Source organism: Haliotis rufescens, unplaced genomic scaffold (genome assembly GCF_023055435.1).
Source record: "Haliotis rufescens isolate VD_foot unplaced genomic scaffold, xgHalRufe1.0.p SCAF_30, whole genome shotgun sequence".
NCBI lineage: Eukaryota > Metazoa > Mollusca > Gastropoda > Lepetellida > Haliotidae > Haliotis > Haliotis rufescens.
This window is the reverse complement of record NW_025964002.1, coordinates 4,501,612-4,524,153: the sequence shown is the minus strand read 5'-3', so window position 1 is coordinate 4,524,153 and position 22,542 is coordinate 4,501,612. Positions and strand designations below refer to the sequence as shown.

General features: G+C 43.4%; 2 protein-coding genes across 2 annotated transcripts in view; one reads left to right on the top strand and one right to left on the bottom strand.

The window, feature by feature from the left end:
• Positions 1 to 179: 179 nt before the first annotated feature.
• On the bottom strand, positions 180 to 3,194 carry LOC125384514 (serine-aspartate repeat-containing protein I-like). The gene has a single exon (XM_048403999.1). It carries the CDS (start codon positions 3,192 to 3,194, stop codon positions 180 to 182), a length of 3,015 nt encoding a protein of 1,004 aa, XP_048259956.1.
• A 33-nt stretch (positions 3,195 to 3,227) lies between these two features.
• LOC124116295 (extensin-like) overlaps positions 3,228 to 22,542 on the top strand; it is a 61,512-nt gene continuing 42,197 nt past the window's right edge. Inside the window, exon 1 of the mRNA XM_048403998.1 lies at positions 3,228 to 3,521. Within this exon, the coding sequence (XP_048259955.1) occupies positions 3,228 to 3,521 (294 nt within the window). The remainder of the gene's footprint in view (positions 3,522 to 22,542) is intronic.

Below are 22,542 nucleotides of genomic sequence, written 5' to 3'. Positions count from 1 at the left end.
CTTGGGCAACTTCAAGTCCATTTTCTTTCTCTTCCCCCATCTACATGCAGTACGTGGTGGTCACAGTCAAGTCAGGCCAACCTTGGGCGCTGCACGTGGAATCCTGATGTATCATGGTGATCCAGATTATAGAGAAACATGGAACAGGATCCGCTGGTCCTGGGTGTGAATCCTAGATTTCAGAAATTGTGATCCTTGTCAGTGTCCGTGTCTATATCATTGTCCGTGTCCGTGTCCGTGTCCTTGCCATTGTCCGTGTCTATATCATTGTCCGTGTCCGTGTCCATGTCATTGTCCGTATTCGTGTCATTGTCCGTGTCCTTGTCATTGTCCGTATTCGTGTCATTGTCCGTGTCCGTGTCCGTGTCCGTGTCCGTGTCCGTGTCATTGTCCGTGTTCGTGTCATTGTCCGTGTCCATGTCATTGTCCGTATTCTTGTCATTGTCCGTGTCCATGTCATTGTCCGTGTCCTTGTCATTGTCCGTATTCGTGTCAGTGTACGTGTCCTTGTCCTTGTCCGTGTCCTTGCCATTGTCCGTGTTCGTGTCCGTGTCCATGTCCATCATCGTCTCCGTGTCCTTGTCATTGTCCGTGTCCTTGTCATTGTCCGTGTCATTGTCCGTGTCCTTGTCATTGTCCGTGTCCATGTCATTGTCCGTGTCCATGTCATTGTCCGTGTCCATGTCATTGTCCGTATTCGTGTCATTGTCCGTGTCCATGTCATTGTCCGTGTCCATGTCATTGTCCGTATTCGTGTCATTGTCCGTGTTCGTGTCATTGTCCGTGTCCATGTCATTGTCCGTATTCGTGTCATTGTCCGTGTCCATGTCATTGTCCGTGTCCATGTCATTGTCCGTGTTCGTGTCATTGTCCGTGTCCATGTCATTGTCCGTATTCGTGTCATTGTCCGTGTCCTTGTCATTGTCCGTATTCGTGTCAGTGTACGTGTCCTTGTCCTTGTCCGTGTTCGTGTCCGTGTCCATGTCCATCATCGTCTCCGTGTCCTTGTCATTGTCCGTGTCCTTGTCATTGTCCGTGTCATTGTCCGTGTCCATGTCATTGTCCGTATTCGTGTCATTGTCCGTGTCCATGTCATTGTCCGTGTCCATGTCATTGTCCGTGTCCATGTCATTGTCCGTATTCGTGTCATTGTCCGTGTCCATGTCATTGTCCGTGTCCATGTCATTGTCCGTATTCGTGTCATTGTCCGTGTCCATGTCATTGTCCGTATTCGTGTCATTGTCCGTGTCCATGTCATTGTCCGTGTCCATGTCATTGTCCGTGTCCATGTCATTGTCCGTATTCGTGTCATTGTCCGTGTCCATGTCATTGTCCGTATTCGTGTCATTGTCCGTGTCCATGTCATTGTCCGTGTCCATGTCATTTTCCGTATTCGTGTTATTGTCCGAGTCCTTGTCATTGTCCGTGTCCTTGTCATTGTCCGTATTCGTGTCATTGTCCGTGTCCATGTCATTTTCCGTATTCGTGTTATTGTCCGAGTCCATGTCATTGCCCGTGTCCTTGTCATTGTCCGTATTCGTGTCATTGTCCGTGTCCATGTCATTGTCCGTGTCCTTGTCATTGTCCGTATTCGTGTCATTGTCCGTGTCCATGTCATTGTCCGTGTTCGTGTCATTGTCCGTGTCCATGTCATTTTCCGTATTCGTGTTATTGTCCGAGTCCTTGTCATTGTCCGTGTCCTTGTCATTGTCCGTATTCGTGTCATTGTCCGTGTCCTTGTCCTTGTCCGTGTCCATGTCATTGTCCGTGTCCATGTCATTGTCCGTGTTCGTGTCATTGTCCGTGTCCATGTCATTGTCCGTATTCGTCATGTCCGAGTCCTTAACATTGTCCGTATTCGTGTCAGTGTACGTGTCCTTGTCCTCGTCCGTGTCCTTGCTATTGTCCGTGTTCGTGTCCGTGTCCATGTCCATCATCGTGTCCGTGTCCTTGTTATTGTCCGTGTCCTTGTCATTATCCGTGTCCTTGTCATTGTCCGTGTCATTGTCCGTGTCCGTGTCTGTGTCCATGTCATTGTCCGTGTCCGTGTCTTTCTCCATGTCATTGTCCGTGTCTGTGTCTGTGTCCATGTCATTGTCCGTGTACTTGTCTTTCTCCATGTCATTGTCCGTGTCTGTGTCTGTGTCCATGTCATTGTCCATGTCCGTGTCTTTCTCCTTGTCATTGTCCGTGTCTGTGTCTGTGTCCATGTCATTGTCCGTGTCCGTGTCTTTCTCCATGTCATTGTCCGTGTCTGTGTCTGTGTCCATGTCATTGTCCGTGTCTTTCTCCATGTCATTGTCCGTGTCTGTGTCTGTGTCTGTGTCCATGTCATTGTCCGTGTACTTGTCTTTCTCCATGTCATTGTCCGTGTCTGTGTCTGTGTCCATGTCATTGTCCGTGTCCGTGTCTTTCTCCTTGTCATTGTCCGTGTCTGTGTCTGTGTCCATGTCATTGTCCGTGTCCGTGTCTTTCTCCATGTCATTGTCCGTGTCTGTGTCTGTGTCCATGTCATTGTCCGTGTCTTTCTGCATGTCATTGTCCGTGTCTGTGTCTGTGTCCATGTCATTGTCCGTGTCCGTGTTTGTGTCATTGTCCGTGTCCATGTCCTTGTCCGTGTCCATGTCGTTGTCCGTGTTTGTGTCATTGTCCGTGTCCATGTCCTTGTCCGTGTCCATGTCATTGTCCGTGTTTGTGTCATTGTCCGTGTCCATGTCCTTGTCCGTGTCCATGTCATTGTTCGTGTCCTTGTCCGTGTCCGTGTCCATGTCATTGTCCGTGTCCGTGTCTTTCTCCATGTCATTGTCCGTGTCTGTGTCTGTGTCCATGTCATTGTCCGTGTCTTTCTCCATGTCATTGTCCGTGTCTGTGTCTGTGTCCATGTCATTGTCCGTGTCCGTGTTTGTGTCATTGTCCGTGTCCATGTCCTTGTCCGTGTCCATGTCATTGTCCGTGTTTGTGTCATTGTCCGTGTCCATGTCCTTGTCCGTGTCCATGTCATTGTCCGTGTTTGTGTCATTGTCCGTGTCCATGTCCTTGTCCGTGTCCATGTCATTGTTCGTGTCCTTGTCCGTGTCCGTGTCCATGTCATTGTCCGTGTCCATGTCATTGTCCGTGTCCATGTCATTGTCCGTGTCCATGTCATTGTCCGTGTCCGTGTTCATGTCGTTGTCCGTGTCATTGTCCGTGTCCATGTCATTGTCCGTGTCCGTGTTCGTTTATTGTCCATGTCTATGTCCATGTCATTGTCCGTGTCCGTGTTCGTATCATTGTCCGTGTATGTGTCCATGTCATTGTCCGTGTCTGTGTCCATGTCATTATCCGTGTCCGTGTCCATGTCATTATCCGTGTCCGTGTCCATGTCATTATCCGTGTCCGTGTCCATGTCATTATCCGTGTCCGTGTCCATGTCATTATCCGTGTCCGTGTCCATGTCATTATCCGTGTCCGTGTCCATGTCACTATCCGTGTCCGTGTCCATGTCATTATCCGTGTCCGTGTCGTGGCCCGTGTCCGTGTCCGTGAATCGACGTGAGGATTGTTGGAATACCAAACTTTAGGCCCCTGCACAAAAAATGGACTTGTCCGAAATTGTCCGGATGTATTCGGGGAGTCATCATTATGTAAATACGGGTAAATGTTTTTTAAGCGTGTACAATTTAATGACATCCTTAAACAAGCTGTACAAAATGTTGATATAATCGTAAAGAAAATAAACAGCTCGTGGTAGCTGCGCCCCTCATGGTTTATTCTCCCTGCAGTGTTTTTTATTGTACGATAAACAACGACCGCGAGTCATTTATTTGTAAATAATAACACATATAAAGTCATATAACATATATAAAGTTAAATATAACATTTATAGAGTCATATAACACATACAAAGTAATTTAACAAATATAAAGCCATGTAACACCTATATATTCCAACTATCTTCACCACTGACAAAAGAAGTGAGTGATTGAGTTGGGTTTAACGCCGCTTTTAACATAATTCTAGTTATATCACGGAGTGTCAGCTAAATGTTGGAGGAAAGCCCGAAGTGATGCAGGTCTCAGACGTTTACCACTTCGGTGAAACCCACGAGCACGGGTATGGTGCTGACAAACCTAGAAACTTAATCGGGGCGAACCAGAATTCGAACCCACAATCATAGGTTTCTGGCGTGTCCAAGGGACGCAACTCTGCACAGCGAATCGCGGCGCCTCAGATGACTGGGCCACCCGTGCCCCCCTTGTCAAGGGGAGCAAGGATCTCGGTGGAAACACCTGTTTCCAAGTCAACACCAGTAGTTAAAAGGGGACATGTCTACATGTAACAGGTTAGATTATTGATTTGAAATCCTGTTTTCGCGAAATCACATACGTTTGCATTTGTACTGGTATTCCTGAGAATTGGAAACCAAATCCGACAACAGCGGAAATAATACAACAATCGTCCACTATGGGGTTAGTCATTTCCTCAACGTCGCCCTTGTATACAGAGAGTCAACTTAACATAGAATTAGATTTCAGCCGGAATCACAACTGTCGGTTTGTTTCACCCCGTATCCGGGTACACATGTCCGCAGTTATTACCACACGTAGTCCATGTCCATGTCCATACTACTACTACTACTACTACTACTTCTACTAATAATAATAATAATAATAATATAGTTTATTAATGTGTCATGTGTACATAATACACCTGGCCATTACTGGCCTAAAATTATACAATCAATAAAATACATAAATAAAACATCATAACTAATAATATCTTCATATGTATACAGCAATCCCCCCTCCCCTCTCCCCCCTCCCCCCGCCCCACTCCACAGACACACTATGATACTCTCACGCAAGTTCAACCTAGTCACCAGTTCACACACCTTAGCACCCCCCTCCAACCCCCCTCCTTCCCCCATATACATGTCCCAGATCAGCGAGTCCCCAAAATTCAACTCGGTCACTCAATCACACTCATTATTCATTATGACCCACACGCATTCAATCATGCACAAGTTCAACCGTGTCATTCAACCATTCTTTATTCAATCTGCCCAACCCTTCCTAGCACACACCCATATACGCCCCAAGTCACACCATGTCACACAGTCATGCATATACTTTAATCCAGTCATTATGCATAATGCTGTCACAACATGAGCTATTCCACCCGCAGGTCCATCCATATGCGCACAAACAAGCTGGTATTGGAAACAACGGATGCGGCACACATACCCAAAATGTACGGATATTTGAAGAATTACTCATATTCAAGAGATATTAGATTGACTTGATGCACACACGAACATACGTGTATGTTGTGTGAACCGACGCTCGTGTATGTGTGTGTGTGTGTGTGTGTGTGTGTGTGTGTGTGTGTGTGTGTGTGTGTGTGTGTGTGTGTGTGTGTGTATGTATGTATGTGGCTTACATGCGGAAAGGTTAATTGACGTTAAGGTTATACGGATGAGTGTTATTTTGACACTATATATTGGACGATTATAATCTTGTTTGATTATCTAAATATTCTACAGTGACGTTCATATTTGCATTAACACAGCTTACCACACACACACACACACACACACACACACACACACACACACACACACACACACACACACACACACACACACACACACACACACACACACACAACAGACACACACACACACACACATGTAGATATATCCATCTGCCTGCCTGTGTGCGTGAGTTTGTGTGTCTGTGTCTGTGTGTCTGTGTCTGTGTCTGTGTCTGTGTGTCTGTGTGCCTCAGTGTATTTTCCACAAAAGAGATTTTAGCGGATACCGACACGGGTTTTAAATACGGACAGATGCAAATGCCCCAATATCCTACTTATCATTCGATCTTGCGAGGATGCTCATTCATTAACAGGAGACGCTTCACTGATATTATATGGATGTAGCACCTAGATTCAACAGTAGGCGTTGGGATGATTCCGGTACACCGTGGACTGACCCAGCAACGCGGCTGCGTGACTGACTCCCGGATATGGTGAGCAATCTTGATGAGCATCCCTGCTGTTGCTGAAGTCAACTTGACTGACAGAATATGGTGTCTCCTACACAGATCCGGGTGTGAGGGCGGTGACAATGACAACGTGATGGAGTTGTATGACATTCTGGTTTGTCGTTGTTGATGATGCTAAAGGCGACCGATCCCGCCATGAAGAGACATTTATTAATCACGTACATAAAGTTTTGACGTTAAAAGTTAGAAATAAAAAAATACAGAATGCACGATCTTTCTTTTAAACATATCGGTCATGTACTTCGCAACCATCGATTCGTGATGATTATAGTTTGAATGACAATAGTGGTTATCTTTATACAGACAAAACATGGCAATAAGTGCAGTAACCGCCATGTAATGGTAGTCTCTCTGTTTTGTAAAAATGGTGTTGAGGATAAATCTGATATCCTATTAAACTGTCCGTTGTTTGCCAGAGAAAAAATTCTGTCACTCATTAAAAGTGATGAAGAATGTGATAATTTTAAACAGTTGGATGACCTACAAAAGTTAAGTTATGTATTATCCTACCCCGATGTTTGCCTTCGAATACTGCCGAAAACCTGCCATACCATTTATCATAATATTATATAAAGCGAAAATCTCTCTCTCTCTCTCTCTCTCTCTCTCTCTCTCTCTCTCTCTCTCTCTCTCTCTCTCTCTCTCTCTCTCTATCTCTCTCTCTCTCTCTCTCTATATATATATAGCCGTTAATAATGTTTTTGTATCTATGTATAAGTTTTATTTAACTGAATGTATGCATGACCAATATCATTGTTTATTATAATTTATATAATAGTCTCTCATAACTCCATATAGGAGTGGCTTAAATGTTTTTGACATTTTTACTGTATACTTAATGTATTTGTTTTAGGTGAGACTAAATTAAACAATCTGTCTGTCTGTCTGTCCGTCTGTCCGTCTTTCTGTCTGGTATAGCCCCAGCATCTGTGGCCTGTGAATTGAGGGGATAAACGCCTGAGCACAATATCCAGCACCTCTACGGTCACGTGATTCCAGACAGGAATACCAACTGTGGATCTGATGGACAGACCCCTCAATCCCGCTTGGAACTCAACCCCCAAAGTACTAGAATTTATACTTTACTGAGAAAGTGTTATCCCAAACATAATATGTGTTACATTTGTCCACTTTCTAAAAGGCATCGTGTATGATCAATTGGGTGGTTCACTCACACAGTGTATTCACACTCTGAAGTCACTTCCTTTGGAATTACGTCTTAAACATCGGTTTACATATATAATAAAGAACTCATTGCCCTCCTGTGTTTCCGTATCTTCAGTATCATTTAGGGAAACAAGGCTCGCATAATACACTTCGTATTCCTAATGTGGGATATTTATTATACGGAAACACATTCGGGTAATAATCTCTATTCATTAATCCTGTGTGGTACAATTGTGGTCATTTTATTAGAATAATGTCAGTTATATTAAGATATGGTAAACAATATGTTTATGTCGTTTGAAATGCAAAAACATATCAATCAAAAACAAAATTATTGCAGTTTGTTTCATGTGTCTGTTTATTGCAGCAGGTGTGGACATCCGTCAGGCTGCAGGCTCTCACAACATGCGTTTGATCAGACGGAGACCACGCGTAGGATATGGAGACGTGTATCCTGTCGTATCCCGTTATACCCCTCATGCCACGTCACAACACGTCACACTACGGCACACCCCGTCACACCCGTCATGCCTCGTAACACCCGTCACACCCCGTCACACCACGTCACACCCGTCACACCCCGTCACACCACGTCACACCACGTCACACCCGTCACACCCGTCATACCACGTCACACCCGTCGCACCCGTCATACCACGTCACACCCGTCACACCCGTCATACCACGTCACACCACGTCACACCCGTCACACCCGTCATACCACGTCACACCCGTCACACCCGTCATACCACGTCACACCCGTCACACCCGTCACACCACGTCACACTCCGTCATACCACGTCACACCACGTCACACCCCGTCACACCCCGTCATACCACGTCACACCCCGTCATACCACGTCACACCCGTCATACCACGTCACACCCGTCACACCCCGTCATACCACGTCACACCCGTCACACCACGTCACACCCGTCACACCACGTCATACCACGTCACACCCGCCATGTCCCTGGCTGTTCTCTAGGCAGTCATACACAGCACAGGTGGGTGGTGAAGCATATTCAGTGTTGTCTTAGTGAAGGATAAAATAGACGTGACATGTTAACCAACTTAGCATTTTCATTAACTTTACACTCGGCTCATTCTACATAACACGTACCATGTGGAGAATCGAAACCAGCACATCAGTAGCAGTGACGCTTGGGCTAACCAATTACCTGTTTAATTTCTCATCTCCATGTTCAGCTTCAGAGGGAGCGTACAGCTGAAAAAATAGGAAAAAAGTAACTTAAAACAAATGAATTGAAATACTTGCAATATGTACTTAGTTGTTTGTTGTTAAACGCTGCAATTTGACGGCGGTCAGTAAATAATCGAGTCTGAACCAGACAATTCAGTGATTGACATCATGAGCATCGATCCACGTAGTTGGGATATAACAACATGCATCAACCAAGTCGGCGAGCCTGACCACCCGATCCCGTTTGTCGCCTCCTTCGACAATCATAGTCGCATTTTTGGGTTGCTGAAGACCTATTCTACCCCGATCAACATGTTATTGCTAGAAAAATAGTCTGACCACCCGATCCCATTCGTTCCTCGGAACGTACGACCTCAGGTTACGCATTCTCCACGGGTGTAATTGTTTACCATGTTACGGCAGCGTTACTGTGCTGTATGCGTAGTGCAACAGTCGCTGGCGTTGAGAGACGGGAAAAGCTTTAGTTAGTCACTTCAATTCTTCGAATATCCCGGAGATACAATACAACCGTTGTATAAAGAAACTGAAAACTGGTTATTTTTTTGTTCCAGAGCGTATTGATATAAACAAAAATAAGCATACATTCATGTTTGATGATGGCTAAAACTGAAACAAACAAGAAAGGGTTATTCGATGGTGATGTACTTTTGCCCGGCAGTTCATACTCGGTCGGCGACTTCACATGTGTGCGTGCGTGCGTGCGTGCGTGCGTGCGTGCGTGCGAGCGTGTGCGTGAGAGAGAGAGTGTGTGTGTATGTGGTGTGTGTATGCGTGCGTGAGTGCGTGCGTGTGTGTGCGTGAGGGCGTGCGTGCGTGTGCGTGAGAGAGAGAGAGAGAGAGAGCGAGAGAGAGAGAGAGAGAGAGTGTGTGTGTGTGTGTGTGACAGTGAGTGAGACAATGACGCCCTTATCCTCTTTGCAAGACATAGAATGAATCTTCTGTAATTCAGAAATGACAACAGACGAGCGTGTCATGATCGTGGACACCTTGTGTCACTGATTCACTGGCAGCGCTGTTCTAAAATAAATGTTCCAACAACCTGCTCACATCGTGTTGCCGACGCCACATGCGGCAATGATACGAAGGAGGATCTCATTTTGGCACAAGCGTTAAGATTTAAGAAATAGTGGAATTTGATTACCCTGCTTCTTAAAACTAGACTGCGTGTATTTTTGTGTTGAGTGTGGGAGGTGGTGTTTATTTCGATATCCATATTTACGTACATCGCTATCGAGACTGGCACCCGAAATAAGGTGAGACTCTGGGATTGGTGTTTGTCTCTAAGTCGGTCAGAAGCTATATGCCTGTATATTTAGATAGTCGCTAATGGCATGGGCATATCTACATGTTTAATATCCTGGAATGTTAATGTCATTATGGATATATATAACTGTACACTAATGTTTATTTTTTAAACTGTCTCTGAGTGATCCTTATGTAGGTTGTGAACAGTCACATTAATTGCAACTGGTTCATCCTGGGCTGGCGAAGGAATCCTTCTTAGTCACGTGGGAGGAGCACGTGTGATTATGTGTGGGTCAGTTGGAAATTGCAATCTTCACACAAGGAATTTTGACAAAAATCGCTGTAAAATGTAAAATGTACGGTGAGGTTTATGCATTGGTAATTTGGTATCAGGATTGGATTGCCCGTAGGATCTAGTCGTCAGGTTTATTGCATTTCTTTTCCCCGCTTTGCTGTGCTGTGTTACTTTACGCCGTGCTGTGTTATGCTGGGTTACTTTACGCCGTGCTGTGTTATGCTGTGTTACTTTACGCCGTGCTGTGTTGTGCTGTGTTACTTTACGCCGTGCTGTGTTGTGCTGTGTTACTTTACGCCGTGCTGTGTTGTGCTGTGTTACTTTACGCCGTGCTGTGTTGTGCTGTGTTACTTTACGCCGTGCTGTGTTGTGCTGTGTTCCTTTTCGCCGTGCTGTGTTGTGCTGTGTTACTTTACGCCGTGCTGTGTTGTGCTGTGTTACTTTACGCCGTGCTGTGTTATGCTGTGTTACTTTGCGCCGTGCTGTGTTGTGCTGTGTTACTTTACGCCGTGCTGTGTTGTGCTGTGTTACTTTGCGCCGTGCTGTGTTGTGCTGTGTTACTTTGCGCCGTGCTGTGCAGTGCTGTGTTACTTTACGCCGTGCTGTGTTGTGCTGTGTTACTTTACGCCGTGCTGTGTTGTGCTGTGTTACTTTACGCCGTGCTGTGTTGTGCTGTGTTACTTTACGCCGTGCTGTGTTGTGCTGTGTTACTTTACGCCGTGTTGTGCAGTGCTGTGTTACTTTGCGCCGTGCTGTGCAGTGCTGTGTTACTTTACGCCGCGCTGTGTTACTTTACGCCGTGCTGTGTTGTGCTGTGTTACTTTACGCCGTGTTGTGCAGTGCTGTGTTACTTTACGCCGTGTTGTGTTGTGCTGTGTTACTTTGCGCCGTGCTGTGTTGTGCTGTGTTACTTTACGCCGTGTTGTGTTGTGCTGTGTTACTTTGCGCCGTGCTGTGTTGTGCTGTGTTACTTTGCGCCGTGCTGTGTTGTGCTGCGTTACTTTGCGCCGTGCTGTGCAGTGCTGCGTTGCGTTGAGCTTTACTGCGTTGAGGTGTGCTGTGCGGTTTTTTGTGCTGTGCTGTGCCTTGCTGTGCAGTTCTTGTGCAGATGTTGTGCTTTGCTCTATTGAACATTGCTGCTTTGAGTTGCGATGTGCTGTGCTACGTTGTGCTGTGCTGCGTTGTGTTGTGCTGCGTTGTGTTGTGCATTAAAATGTCCTGATTGTTTTCCCTTTAGTATCAGTTTTTCATTGCTGTAGTTTGCTATGAACACTTTGGCCGTTATAAGTATACTTTTCCATACAATTTTATCATTACATCAAAAGCAACTTCGTAATGTTAGTGAAGCAGGGCGTGGAGTCATCCACAGATGACATCCTTACCTTGTCAGCTTGCTGACGGGGTTAACCTTTTTGGTCATATGGACAAGGCGTCCGACCTCTGATCAGAAGGTCCGTGTTTCGAATCCCAGCACGGGACTACATTAGGATAAAATCTCCCAATGCTAGGAACAATTGACCTTGGCGTATACCAACCCTACAGAAAAGGGAGTGTGTTCACGTCGACGGTGTGGTGGGGTGTAGCATCTTCGTGAACGACGGAGGTCGGTGAACGGCGCGAAGTGGTGGACTGTTACATCTTCGTCAACGACGCGGTATGGTGGAGTGTAGCATATACTCTTTGACACAACTCCGACCGACTTCGCTCCAGTTACCAATCGGCGCAATAAAAGGAAGAACTCACATTTGAATTCATACGTCGGGCAGATATAATGCATACAAAACAAGATTGCAAATAAATCATTCTATTGAATGTCAATGCACGCGTTGACTTTCCGGGTACACAATTTGATAAACATTAAAAGCCGTTTGCCGTTTACTGTTTGTGAATTTACGACGCTATGTGTAGAATGCCTGTCATAACTTTAAAAGCTGGACATACTCGTAAATTACCGAAACAGGTTAAAGTCGTAAAATGATCGATCACGCATTTTACCTTTCAGGTGAAAAAGAATGTCATAGTGACCTTGACAACATCTGACATGAACTTTGAGGTAGATTCTTTTTCGTTGCGTTTCGCTAAGTGGTTTAAACTAGTTTGAACTTTCAATTATAAGAAAAAATCTATTTCCATACGCGGTGTGCTAAGGTGAGGCTTACTCTAATATAAAGAAGTACCTCAATGGCATTATTACAGTTAATCTGTTATTCCTTAAAGGAAGGGACAACAGTTAACGTGGCAATTATAGAGCGGTGCTCACAGTCAATAGAGTTGCTTCGGAATTCGGTCAACTTGAATAATAGGCTGTGATAATCAGCTTCTCGCTGATAAGACCAGCATCTGAGGAGACACGGGCCTATGGGCAAAAGTCTTTATGCAAAGTACCACCGAGAACGGTTTCCCTGAATGTGACCACCCGGGGTTGTTCCGTGTCCCGACTTGCGCTCTTACCTATCAACTTTTATAAAGTTGAATTTCAAGAAATAAATACAAGTTTTCTTTGAAAATAATTGTCAAGCATCTGTTATTTTCGGATATCGATAGAACAGGTTCAAATGACAACCTCATCTGTTAAGCCATTTGCGTGAGCTTGGAAGTTCGTCTGTGGATTTTGCAGTGTAATGTTCGAGAGTGACTTTGTCGGCCATCACTTATATCTACACTTTCATACCTCTCTCCTTCCCTTGTTATCACACTCCTTCGCTTGTTATTCCTCTATTTCCCTCGTTATCACACTCATTCACTTGTTATCACTTCTTCTCTTGTTATCATCTCATCCCCTTGTTATGACCTTTGTTCCCTTGTTATCACCTCCTTCACGTGTTATCACTCTCCTTCACTTGTTACCCTTTTCCTTACCTTGGTATCACTATCTTTCCCTTGTTATCACACGCCTTAACTCGATGTCAATATCCTTCTCTTGTTATAACTCTCCTTCCTTTGTTATTATCACTTCCTTTCCTTGCTATCACTCTCGTTCCCTTGTTATCACCCTCCGTCCTTTGTCATCACTCTGTTTCCTTTGTTATCACTCTCATTCCCAATTGCGTGGATCGATGCTCATGCTATCAATCAATGGATTGTCTGGTCCAGGCTCGATTATTTACAGACCGCCGTCATATAGCTGGAATATTGCTGAGTGCGGCGTTAAACAACCAAACAACCAACCAAGTAGCTTTGTTATCAGTCTCCTTCACTTGTTATCACTCTCCTTCCCTTGTTATCACCCTGTTTCCCTTGTTATCACTCTCCTTCCCTTGTTCTCACCCTATTTCCCTTGTTATCACTCTCCATTCCTTGTTATCACCCTCCTTCCCTTGTTAGCACTCTCCTTCCCTTGTTAGCAACTCTCCTTCCCTTGTTAGCACTCTCCTTCCCTTGTTAGCACTCTCCTTCCCTTGTTCTCACCCCCTTCACTTGCCATCACTCTGCTTCTCTTGTTATCACCCCTTCTCTTATTAACACCCTATTTCCCTTGTTATCACTCTCCATTCCTTGTTATCACCCTCCTTCCCTTGTTCTCACCCCCTTCACTTGCTATCACTCCCCTTCACTTGTTATCACTCTCCTGTCCTTGTTATCACCCTCCTTCCCTTGTTATCTCCCTCCCTCACTTTCCATCACCTCATTTCCTTGTTATCACTCCCCTTCACTTGTTAGCACTCTCCTCTTGTGAATCCTTTCCTTCACTTGCCATCACTCTGCTTCCCTTGGTATCACCCCCCTTCACTTGTTATCACTCTCCTTCACTTGTTATCACTCTCCTTTCCTTGTTATCACTCCCCTTCACTTGTTATCACCCTCCTTCACTTGTTATCACTCCCCTTCACTTGTCATCCCTCTCCTTCCCTTGTTATCACTCTCCTGCACTTGTTATCACTCTCCTTCCCTTGTTATCACCCGCCTTCCCATGTTATCACCCCATTCACTTGCTATCACTCTCCTTCCCTTGTTATCACCCTCCTTCCTTGCTATCTTCGCCTTCCCCTGGTATCATTTTGATTTCCTTGTTATCACTTTTCATCCTTTGTCAACTTGCTATCACCTATCATGTTATCTTGTTATCCCTGCCTACCTTGTTATCACTTCCCTTGTTATTACTCTTTTTTCTCTTGTTATCACTCTGTCTCCCTCGTTATTACTTTTCCCCCGTGTTTTCACTCTAATAAGTTGTCACTGCCCATTCCTTGTCAAACACATGTTGATATTTATCAAAGGATTCAGTCTTAATACAAGACTGATACCTTTCTTTACATTTATTTCACAAAGTGAAGAACGGCTCTCGCACAATTTGACAACAGCAATACTGTATTACCCGCAAGGGGATTCACTGTACACAGAACAGTGCTGACAGTTTGTAGACATGACAAAACTAAACCAGTGCAGGACTTAACAATCATTTAAGGGAACGGTGCTTGATGGGACAAACGATCTGAGAGCTCTATTTGTTTTAAACGTTGCAATAAATATCGCCGGCCAGGAGGTAGAAATGCATACGCTTTCGATATCGCTGGCATATATCCTTGATATACTCACGAGGCATGCAGACAAACCAAGAGGAATGGGAATTTGTGAACAATGTAACTTAATGCAGTTGGGAATTATTACCATTTTTTCATAGTTGGTGATGAATATGACTATTAGCAGTTACTATATTAGTCGGCAGGTTGGGTAATTCCTACTTTAGATCAACTTACATGCCTTTTGCCATCTGTTCACATTAGGTATTAGTGTCCAAGTGCTAAAAGCCTACCACTTCAATATCATTGTACTACGGGCATGTGGCCCTGCGGGACTGACGGAAATAAGTCATTCACTTATAAAATGATTTTTTTTACACCATTTAGCTCAAACTCGCTTCTGATATTCATTTGTGCTAAAATCCATCTACAAAATATAAGTGTACATTCACTCCTACGGGCCGTTTGATAGAAAAACATAATCACTGAGGCCATGAATGCAAAACACCACGGTAGAGATGTACAGCAAGGTGGTCGTATATGAACACGGCTATTACTTGAAGAGCACTTGTTCGTTAAAAACGCCATATATCTTTCCAACATAACCATTTTCAAACTTCATTCATATGAATTTATCTATTTATGTTGATTAATAGGCCTATTGTTGAGACATTTCCGTGTCGATTTCACACCACTGTAAAGAGGATGGTACAGCTGTTTATATTTACAGAACTAGTCTTGACATTTTAACATCTTGAGGGAAGATAAACATGACACGAAGCACTTGATATTGTCTCGCATAGCCTGTGTGTCCTATGTTGGTCATCGCAATTGTTTCAGCCCCATAAATAATGTTTTGAACGTTTTGTCAGCTGCACATATTATATCGGCATAGAGTTGTACTAGAAGGAACCCAACAGCTATTATTCTGGAGATAAACATAAGTGTGATATATTGCTGTTTTTTAATAATGAGAATGTTGTTTCACTTCATTAAAAACGAACAGTTTGGGTACTGGTAGTTTAACCCCTGCCATAACTACTTCACAGCATTAGAGAGTCTTAGCTCCACTATCACATATTCTTGTAATTTAAATACAGTTACTAATCTAACTGAATGTTAATACAAGTCCAAATTAAGGTGCTTATATTAAAACTCTTGCAGCTAGATAGCGTATATAGAATTGGTTGCCTTGCAGCAAAAAGGAACCTGACTGTCAGTCACAAGCTTGGGGTATCTCCCTATCCCCGCGATCAACCAGCTTGCACCTGTAGCCATCTCAGGCAGGTAAATCTCAGTAGCTTGCGAAATTCGGTCAATCGGGAGGACTACAGCGCCCCCTTTAATGGAATACTGCGTGTTTTGTCATAAACCTGGTGTTAAGAGATCCTATTCATGGGAGGTGTAACTTGTTGCTAATGAAAAGATGAGCACTGAAAGAAAAAAGTCCCCAGCACTGTAATCTTCGGCTTAAGCTATAAACATTTGGAGATGAGCACTGTCTTTCTAACGTTTCACAAATATGCTTTTGGTGGGTCACGGTTCACGTAGTACTCGATCATAAAGCAGTGGACTCCTGCAGGGTTCTCTGTTTCCCCCTATTGTCTTCACGTTATCTGCGGAGAGTGACACCACTTCATTGAATTGGGCCATCTTGAAATAACAAAGACTCCTAATGACTTTAGTCGATTACTTTCACAACAACAATCGTCGTGGTGGAGTAGATGTAAACGTTGTCGTAGCCGTGGTGGTCTAAACGTACACATTCACCTGCTCTTACATATTTATTTACCCATTGTTCATCGGCCCATGGGGCATACCGAGTCAATAACTAACGTAGAGATGAGCACCACAGATGGATCCCACAGAATGGATAAATTCCTATGCCTTACTCATAAATATGTAACAGTACATAATGACAGTTCACGAAGTTCAAATGTTGAAATTATATAAAATTAAACAGGTATTTAGTAGTCCCATTTTGATTCAACTCTACTTCCCTTGTCTTCAATAATTCTGTTTCATACATACCAATCTAACAGTTAATTATACTCTACTCAGAGTCACTTTTCTTATTTCACACGTGTCACTAAGTACAATATCTTCAAGAGACACGGGGTGGTGGGGATACCCCCTTTAAATACGATACGGGGATGACGGTGGAGATAATTTGTTGTCCTGCCCCTGTCAAACCCCATTTTAAAGTACTTCATTGACGTCACCCTGTAACGTAAATAACAACCGAAACACACAAGGCTGGTGTTATGACTATATCTGTATCACAGTCCCCTTAGCACACATATTTTATGGTAAATGGTCAACGATCGCGAATCAGATCGGTTAATCGGTCACATTTGAAAATATTCTGTACTGGGTGACCCGATCGGCAAAAATCTCCATAATATCCTAAACGTACATTTACAAACATTTCCATATATAAAGGTTCTCCAGCACTGACTACAAGCATGAGAACCCAATGCAAGCATATGCTAACAATATAAGCTTGTATACATATCTATGTTCCCCGATTACCCTGTGCTCAAAAGTATCGTTAATCTATATTCTCTTCATGGGCGTACTATGTAATTTGCAGATCGTCACGTGCGCTGGAAAGAGGTGTCTTACAAACATGACAAACCACAACAAAAGGTTGGAACAGATCCGCGGGGTATATAAAGGTAAACATACCACGTAGGGCTTAATGCGATACCCAGAAGCCGTCAAGCGCGGAGACTCGGTCGACCAGCAGAACAATTCCGCGAAGCCCCTGCCGTCCTTCGGTAGTACTTGATTGTCACATATTAGTATCAGTTTGGATCGTGAGGCGACTGCGTTATGGTATTAGTTTAAGTTGTGAATTTGTTGACAGCGGGGCTGAATTTTGTTAAGTCATTACGAATGAGCACAGGTGTTGCGAATACATGTACATTTCACATACACAAGAGACACACGACTGAGATTCAATAATAAGACACGTATCATCCTTACACTGCTTTTGATTTAAAGCAGTGCCAAATGTTCCCGTGTTACCTTTTTTCGGAATTTTAATTATTTTGGTTCAATTAGCAGAATAATTAACATATAGCTATGAATACACAATGACATTTAGAAAGTGGTCAAATGTAACAAATGTTATATTTGGGATAACAGTGGAAGGTTCGGTGGCTGAGTGGGTTAATTAGATCGCTGACTTTGTGTGCTGGCGATTAGGTGCCTCACCCTGGCAGGTGTGGGTTCGAATCCCGGACGGGACTCAACCCCAAAAAGTACAAGAATCTGTACTTTACTAAGTGTTATCCAAAATATAACATTTGTTACAACATATAGCTACGTTAATAACTATCTGTTATTAATTATTTTTTTCAAAGTAGTCTCTCCAAATAATTCGATGTTAAGAAATACCAACAATGCATTACACAACTCTCAAGGACTGGGTTTTTTATGTGAAATTAATCACGATTAATGTTATCCCACAATGCACTGGCAGATTCGTGTTTTAAAAGTCATCAATCAATGATAAGCTGTAAACACATGTGCCACCGTTCCAACCATTTGTTCGATACATTTTTTTAAAAGTTGACACAAGCCAGCTCAATTCATTTTACGTCAATATATCCTAAGGTACTGGAGTAGAAAAGTGTATACATTTGTTATGGCGATCAGAGGTGCAAACAAGCTTATTCATCCATTGCTACCTTCGCGTCGATCGGCGTTGGTTCATCTTTCTCTTGAACTCGTTGACAGGGAAACTTACACGTGAAAGTATGTTAGATGTATTGATGCAATCGACAACCACGTGGGGGGTGACATATGGTTCAAATACGGCTAATTCTATTGGATGGCTGAAGGGTTATCCCTCAAAGATCAATTCGTCATCTCGCGGCGTGTTAACAGTTGGGTTTTTTCAGTCAATTGTTAAATTTGTGAGCTATGTTTGTAGAAGCAGATGATCTATATTGTAAATAATCTATTTGTGAATTAAACCACACGTGTCGATTACTTCATGAGTGCTGTTGGCGGAAATGTTTGCCGAGTGTGCCGAGGTATCGATTGTCAAGTCGAGTGAAGCTTAAAGTTTCTGGATGGGACTTTTATGAGCGCTTCGATAGCTCTCTATGACACTTAATCGCTTGTAACGTCTTTCACTCCTACGCAGGCCAAATAAACTGATGGATTAGTGGGATGACCAATTTAACAGGTAAGCACACATATTGTAACCTATGACATGTACCTGTTCTACATCAGTCATACAACGAACCGACGCGAATTATAATATGCCTGCGCCCCAAGTTTCATCTCAATCTGTTGAATGGAAATCAAAATACATGTCTGGAAATCCGAGTTGTTTAACGCCTCACTCAGCAATATTCCAAATGTATGACGGCGGAGTGCAACTAATCGAGTCTGGACCAGACAATCCAGTGATTGATATCATGAGCATCGATCCACGCAATTGGAATACGATGGCATGCCTCAGCCAAGTCAGAGAGCCTGACCACCCAACATGGGTTGCTGAAGACCTATTCTATCCCGGATCTTAACGGGTTCTAAGAAGTAATTCAATGGCCAGTGAAACCTCATTAACCCGGAACATCGCCTAGAGTACCGTGTCTCTTGCAGCAGTAAATAGCAATCATGTTTTGAGAGTTTTTTCCCAAATTAATCAGTTTTGGTTTTGCGGGGGGTTTCATCTGGTATGGCAATTTTATTAATATCAGCCATGGTTAGGAACTCTCGTATAAGAAGAAGAGGAAGAAGAAAAGATGAAGATGATGAAGAAGAGGAAAAGATGATGAAGAAGAAGAAGAAAAAGAAGAAGAAGGAAAGATGAAGATGATGAAGAAGGAAAGATGAAGAAGAAGAACGATATCAACAATAATGCTGATGGATAATATCAACATTAATATTAATGAGAATGATTATGATGATGAAAGCGAGTGAAAACTGTAAACGTGGATCAGTCCGCGCAAACAGTCTCTTGAGAGATTCGAAACTGTTTTCGATACAATCTCGGTCTATTGTGAAACTAGCGATAGGTATCATGTTTTCTCACCTGCCGAGACGATCTGTGAAACAACCAATGGGGGGTTTGATGAAACTTGGATAATATTTGGCACGTTAGCCTGACGAACAAAGATATCTGTTATTTGATAATAGGACTACTTTATTTGCATTGTATTATAGTGAAACGCACTGATCACAACACCGAGACTTCATACACAGTTCTATCTACCATCGGTGCACCTATTCTTGTTCGGGGCATTTTGTTCACACACATGAACCAGGAATATGCATACATAGTTTTACATGACCAGTGCTGATTGGGCACATGTCGATGCCTGCTTTCTCTCTCACATATTTGAGACCATTGCGTGCTCAACAGTCTCATCTGTCTTCTTGTTGGCAGTTTTAATTGTAGTTATTGCCGTTTATATACTGCTCAAAATAAGGAAAGGAACACTCGCGTTTCCACATGATAGTTAAGATGCATGGCCAGTGGGTAGCGCAACACACAGCCTTCAATTGTGGGTGTTCCTTAACTTATTTTGTGTAGTATATACTGGAATTTAGCTTGGTGTATTTAGCGTGTAATGAGTTTGATTTTCGAACTTATTTGAAGAATTAAGGACATCCGTGGCACATATGTGTAGTTAAATGAACCTCTGCATTCATCAAGCCGTAGCATGGAGCAATACATGGATCACATACAGTTAATGATTTTAACAGACCTAGATCCCCCTGAAAGCAGAAATGTGTTAATTGCATATATTCGCGCGTTTGTAGCAGATGTCGCGATAAGCATCTGCAAGCTGCGTGCTGTCGTAGAGATGTTATGCCATTATAAAATGATAATTCAAAGATACTCAATAATTATGGGAAATATGATATGTTCAAAATTATAACCACACTCTTAATCCGTTATAACTGAGGACTTTCATCATTTAACGGAACAGGATGGTGGTCTAACACTCGATCACGTGTGCAGGTTTTGTTTGTTGTTGAACGCCTCACTCATCAATATTCCAGCTACTCTGTAAAAATGTGTTTAGAATGCCAACACATACAAGACATGTTTAGATCTAAACATGTTTAGGGATGAGTTTAAACCCTAAGCGGAGTACACATTTGGTGTGGTCTATCTAAACATGTTGATGGGTCTAAACACATGAAATGAGATTTCGTCTAACAGCCTAAACAACACCTAAACCCAACATCCCTATATTGTAAACACCTCTAATTTTCCCTTGTTTAAGTGCCCTTGAATCTGATTTGATTTACTGCTTTGAATTTAAACATGTTTACGACAAAATGCAAAACAATAAAAATTATCCTAATCGTCAAAACGTGTTTCAGTAAGTTCATGTCATTAAGCTGTTAAAAACAACCCTAAACATATTTAGACCTATATCATGGGAAAAGGAAAATGTTTAGGTTAAGGTTTCGGATCTAAACACATTTTTCGAATATACGGCGACCGCCTGTAAATAATGGAGTCTGGAGTCGACAACCCAGTGATTGATATTATGAGCAATGACCCAAGCCGTCGGGGTACGATGACACGACATCCAACATGTCGCCGAGCCTGACCACCTGATCCAGTTGTTCGCTTCCTATGAATGACTAGCATTGGTTACTGGGACCACTTTTGACCCTGAATCCCCCCCGGCGTGTCCAGGTTTTGAAAATCCGGAAAGAGCTATTTTACGGCACCCTGTAAGTTATCGAGAAAAAACAGTGGTTGATTGCATGAAAACCTCTCAAAATGACCGCTGTTCTTCTTCTCCGGGGACCTATGCAGAGGTTGACACAAACGAGATAGAACAGCGACGTCTGACTAAAGTGGGAAGAGGTGGGTGTTCAATATCGATACATTAAGCATTGTCCTAGACTTGCACAAGTCTCTAAGCAATAATTGTTAGTCTGAATCATACTTTCTAGATTATGTACATGATAAGAACAAGATGTCCTATAAGAGACTGGAGTCCTTGTACCGTCCAAATATCTAGACTTGACTCATAGGAGGATAGAATTACTACACATATATGGACTTTTCTTTCAGTAGAGCCTGGGAGCAAGGCTAGCATTGCCCAACCTGTATCACGCCGGTCTGTAAGTGAGTGAGTGAGTATGGTTTTACGCCGCTTTTAGCAATATTCCAGCAATGTCACGGCGGGGGACACCAGAAATGGGCTTCACACATTGTACCCATGTCGGGAATCGAACCCGGGTCTTCGGCGTGACGAGCGAACGCGTTAACCACTAGGCTACCCGACCGCCCCCGGTCTGTAAGTAATCGAATCTCGGCCAGACAAACCAGTGATTAAAAGCATAAACACCAGAAAGGGGCTTCACGCACTGTACCCATGTGGGAATCGACCCTGGGTGTTCAACGTGACACGAAAACGCTTTAACCACTAGGCCACCCTGTTTGAAATATTAGTATATGAAAATGCCGGGCGATATCAGTGAAAATTTATTATGTTAATTATAAAACTGCATTTGGGTGCAAATACAATTGATTAGAACAATGGCTGACAATTTGTGGTCAATGGGACACAGATGCCGATTACCATCATCTGCACTGAACGCTTCATGAAGCAGCGAAAGAAAGAACTCGTTAATGGAATTACGCATTACAACGAAGAACCTTTACTCCAATCCCGGGCCTAAATGCCAGGGCCGAAACCGAACCCATTGCCGCTCTCAGACATCTCGGAGAACTCTTCTCGTGGGTATCTAGTGTAGCAACCACTGCCATTGTTTGGTTTTTCAAACCCCCCCCCCCCCCCCCCCACACACACACACACACACACACCCGAACAGAACCAAAGATGTCGGGACCGATCGGAATTAAAGGGAATTCGTAAGAAACGACCCCAAGAACTTGCACCCAGTCTCCAGGTGGCCTAGCTGGATAGCTCTGAGCAATGTGGTACATGATTGTTTCAAGAACAGATGGCCGGTGCTTGTATTGACGTGTGCCTCCTCGGGTGTGAAACTGATTGACACGATTCACATTCAACCTCTGAATCAATGATAACGCGTGCCCCGAGTAGGGTTAGCGAGGACATACGTGATTCTATTGGCATCACTTGATTACTAATTCG